Below are 4,343 nucleotides of genomic sequence, written 5' to 3'. Positions count from 1 at the left end.
TCTACTCTAAGCCATCCTAGGTTGTCAAAGTGGGCAGGGGTGAGGTGGGTTCTAGGGGTAAGGTCAAGTAGTAGTTTGACCAGTTTGTATTGTGATGTTTGTTATCTTGTTTTTAGTGCCTTTGAGGTGCTTTGGTACCATGAGGTGCAAGCATAGTCATAGTACCCTTGAATGAGTGCTCCGGCCATGGCGACCACTATCTTTGTTATGGTTCTCTCAAACGCTTGCTTCTACACAGAACACTTTCAGTGTGTCCCTCAGTCTAATACTGATGTAGGAAAGAGGCTAAACCCCACTTTGCCATAATTAAAAGGTTTTTTACCTACGTACCTCATGTTTATAACCATAATGACAACCAGTGAAATATCTCAGGTATGTATATTGTGTGTAGTGTGTGTAATGTGTTTGTGGTGTGTATAGTGTGTGTAATGTGTGTGTGGTGTGTATAATGTGTGTATAGTGTGTGTAATGTGTGTGTGGTGTGTGTAATGTGTGTGTGGTGTGTATAGTGTGTGTTTGTAATGTGTGTGTGGTGTGTATAGTGTGTGTAATGTGTGTGTGGTCTGTATAGTGTGTGTAATGTGTTTGTGGTGTGTGTTCTTCAGAGGCTTCAGGTTGACCTGGAGAGATCAGCAGCCATCAACAGAAGCTTGGGCTCCAAGGTGGCTCAGTGTAGCCTGAACGGACTGGCTGACTTCCTGTACAGGTAAACACATGACTTCCTGTACACATAAATACATGACTTCCTGTACAGGTAAACTCATGACTTCCTGTACACATAAATACATGACTTCCTGTACAGGTAACCACACATCACTTCCTGTACAGGTAAACACACATGACTGCCTCTACATGTAAATACACGTGCATGGAAACCAACACACAGTATATATATATATACTGTACAGTAGATTTTTCTCATTCTATTTTCTCATGACTATCCAATCCTGTTCTGCTCTGCTCTGTTCTGCTCTGTGGTCTCCTAGTTTCCAGCGTAAGGTTGAGATGTTCCATGAGGGTATGATGAGTGGAATGTTTGGAGACAACGAGGACGGCTATGTCTCCAAGACCATCGCTCTCGTCAACTGCTGCCCTCCATTCAGGTACACAGCTGAAACTGTCCAGGGTGCCACCACAATCTGCCCATTTCACATTCTACTTCTGCATAATAAATTGTACAACAGCATATAAACTCTAACCCTGTGTTAGGCCTTGCTCTACCCATTGAGATACACGGGGGATGGAACCCCTAACCCTGGCAGTGTTAGTGCCTTGCTCCACCCATTGAGCTACACAGGGAACGGAACCACTAACCATGGCAGTGTTTGTGCTTTGCTCTATCCATTGAGCTACACAGGGAATGGAACCCCTAACCCTGGCAGTGTCTGTTGCCATGCAACCAGTAGCCTAGCAAGCTTTCAACAAGCTTGCTAGGTAATTTCTAACTTGACAGCTTAGGCAGGTGAAGTTTTACCTTCTTAAAAAGGACTGTGATGTTATAGGTTGGTTTAAAACTGTATGGGAGCCTCACCAAATAGAATACCATTGGCCCGAGGGCCGCCCTCTGAGAATGCCTGCTCTGTTGGAGTGAAATGTGTGGACTGACAGGGATGACTGGAGAGAAAAGGGGGAGGTGGGGGAGGTTGGCAAGCTATATGTCAATAGGTCATCCCTGAACCCACACCGTCAGGACTACACAGTGTAGCACTTATGCCTTGTCTCCATTAGCTATGTTCAGCCTGGCTGGGGCTAGCCATGGTCTAGCATGGTACGGTATGGCTGCATGGGTTTGTGTCTCCATTAGCTATGTTCAGCCTGCCTGAAGGTTGTGAAAGGTGTCTGTCTCAGCCAGTGTCCAGCCAGGTTTGGCCAGGTTCTAAAAACAATGGAGACACTCACTGTGCACCAGACAGACCACAGCATGGCTAAACTCTGGCGAGTGGAGACAAGGCGTCAGTTCACTGAACCACAGGGCATGTCCCTGACTCTCTGTATGTGTTTGTAGTTCAGTGGTTTTGTTTGTTTAGTCTTGTTGAAGTGTCCATGAAGCCTGACTGTACAACTTCCTGTTTGATTTGCAAACCACTCCAAATATGTTCCTAATGCCTTGTTGTATATGTGTGTTCTACTAATATTTATTTCTGTGTGTGTGTGTGTGTGTGTGTGTGTGTGTGTGTGTGTGTGTGTCAGGGGAGGAAACTAACTTTTTGGCTTACCAGCCAACTGGCGAGTATCTGATTTTTTTTACCAGCCAAACAGATTTTTTACCAGACAAAAAAAATCGCTAATTGTGATAATTACTTCTTTGTATGTCTTTGTCTAAATAGATTTTCAATCATAGTAAAATAATCACACTGTGTCTCTACTCTTTAAAATATTTATTAGCATAAAACATTAATCTCTACTCTTCACAATATTAGCATAAAACATATTAACATGAAAGAGGTATCTATTCTGGACTGGGTTGGGCTGAACTGGGCAGTGAAAGATGCTGGGTTGGACTGGGTTGGGCAGTGAAAGAAAAAAACCGAAGTATGTTGTGAAGTGTATAGATAGATGTGAAATGTATAGATGTAGCAGTAGTCTATCTGTATGTCATATGTTATGATGAATTGAAAATGGGGGACCCTGATGTAAACAAGACGAAAGTCTTTCTCTGGGCTGCATCCCCTTAACTCTTGTGTGTATTGAGCCGTACTGTATTGTACCCATTCTGCAATCTGTTAATAAAGTTTTCAATCAATCAATCAAGTTAACTTTGAACCTCGGTTGTCAAGCCTCGTCAATGTTGTGTATGCATCTGGGTAGGCACACTGTGCCTTTAAGACAGCACGGTGGTCTTACGACAGTGCTGTGAAATACCGTCCAAGTGTTGTGGTAACGTCAGTTGGGTTGGTGTGCTGTTGTGCACTGGTTGAGCTCATAGATATCTATGGTTGAGCTAGCCCCTTTCGTGACTGAGATGTGCAAGCCAGGGGCTTTTGAGCATGAAATAAAATGTCTAACCTTACGTCGTAGTCCGGTGCTTTTTTGGAAACCTTATAGTCATAACAGATACACCTAGCTGGCTGCTTTGAGCACACGGGGCTAACGTTAAAACGCTAACTAGAAGCTAACCACTGTAAACATTACACCTCTGTGATTTAAATGTGTCCTTAGTAACTTATACTCGAGGGTTGTGCTAGGGTTGGATGCAGTTCCCCGTTGGTCAGTCTGTCTGGTTTCCATCTTCTGCTGTGTTTAACGTTATCCGTTTGCGAGTGCTCCTGATGGCTAGCCTAGTAACGCAGGACTTTTATCATTATATGTCCGCGGGTTGGCCAGTACTGCGCGAACTTTTATTAAACATTATATGTCCGCGGGTGGTCTTGTGCAGTGCTCTCGTGGCACTGTCAACTAAAGCGAGCACTCAGAAGACGCGCACCGTTTGCCAGTGCAGTGATTGCAGAATGTTTTTTTTTTTTTTTGTATACTCGCCAGACTGGCGAGTGGTCTTCATGAATCACTCGCCAAACGTAAAAAATACTCGCATTTGGCGAGTAAAGTGGCCTAATTTCCTCCCCTGGTGTGTGTGTGTGTGTGTGTGTGTGTGTGTGTGTGTGTACATGTGCATGCGTGCATGTGCGCGTGTGTGTAGGAGTTTCGTGCAGCGCTGTGTGCAGTGTGACCCGGCCGTTAGCGAGGATTCGGCCCGTAGAGCGAACACCTCACTGGACCGCATTGTTAACCTGGGAGTCAAGATACTCAGCGAGCGACTGTACGAGTCCATCAGGGTGGGTAGCAACACACACATTTTAATACTTTATTTGGTTCCACAAATTATATTACATAAACAGGGAATCAAATATATCGGGGACCAAGCAGCACTGAACACTTAAGGGTACACATAGCACCGCCTTCTCCACGTGGCTAAGCTGCCAATAGTAGCTGAGACAGAGCAATATTTGGCAATTTGTTTGGCTTTACTTTTAGACATTGCAGCAATTCTCAGACCGGTCATGGTGCATTATTTAGTATACATGGCCAAGACTTCCGAATACAAGTACACACACACGCACGCACGCGCACACACACACACACACACACACACACACACACACACGCACACGCACACACGGTATGTGGACAGAGAGACTACTATTTCTAAGCTGTTTCCATTCTTCTTTGCAGCCGTTCTTTGACAAGTTGGTGAAAAGAAAATGGCTGAACAACATGGAGCCTTACGAGCAGATAGAAGCTCTGATCAAAGAACACTTCAAGAAGTTCCACAGGATGGACAGCCCCCCCTACCAGGTACAGCCACACAGCCCCCCCCTACTAGGTACAGCCACACAGCCCCCCCT

General features: G+C 44.9%; 1 protein-coding gene across 1 annotated transcript; it reads left to right on the top strand.

Moving 5' to 3' along the window:
• Positions 1 to 571: 571 nt before the first annotated feature.
• On the top strand, positions 572 to 4,293 carry LOC311248031 (exocyst complex component 3-like protein 2; the record flags this gene model as incomplete). Its single annotated transcript, XM_084338992.1, has 4 exons — positions 572 to 706; positions 987 to 1,103; positions 3,638 to 3,773; positions 4,171 to 4,293. Coding segments are annotated over 4 exons (511 nt in total), but the record flags the coding sequence as incomplete, so codon positions are not given.
• Between the last annotated feature and the right edge of the window lie 50 nt (positions 4,294 to 4,343).

Source organism: Notolepis coatsorum (assembly GCF_963971535.1).
Source record: "Notolepis coatsorum genome assembly, contig: SCAFFOLD_3461, whole genome shotgun sequence".
In the NCBI taxonomy this organism is placed as follows: Eukaryota; Metazoa; Chordata; class Actinopteri; order Aulopiformes; family Paralepididae; genus Notolepis; species Notolepis coatsorum.
This window is presented reverse-complemented; position numbering and strand designations above follow the sequence as displayed.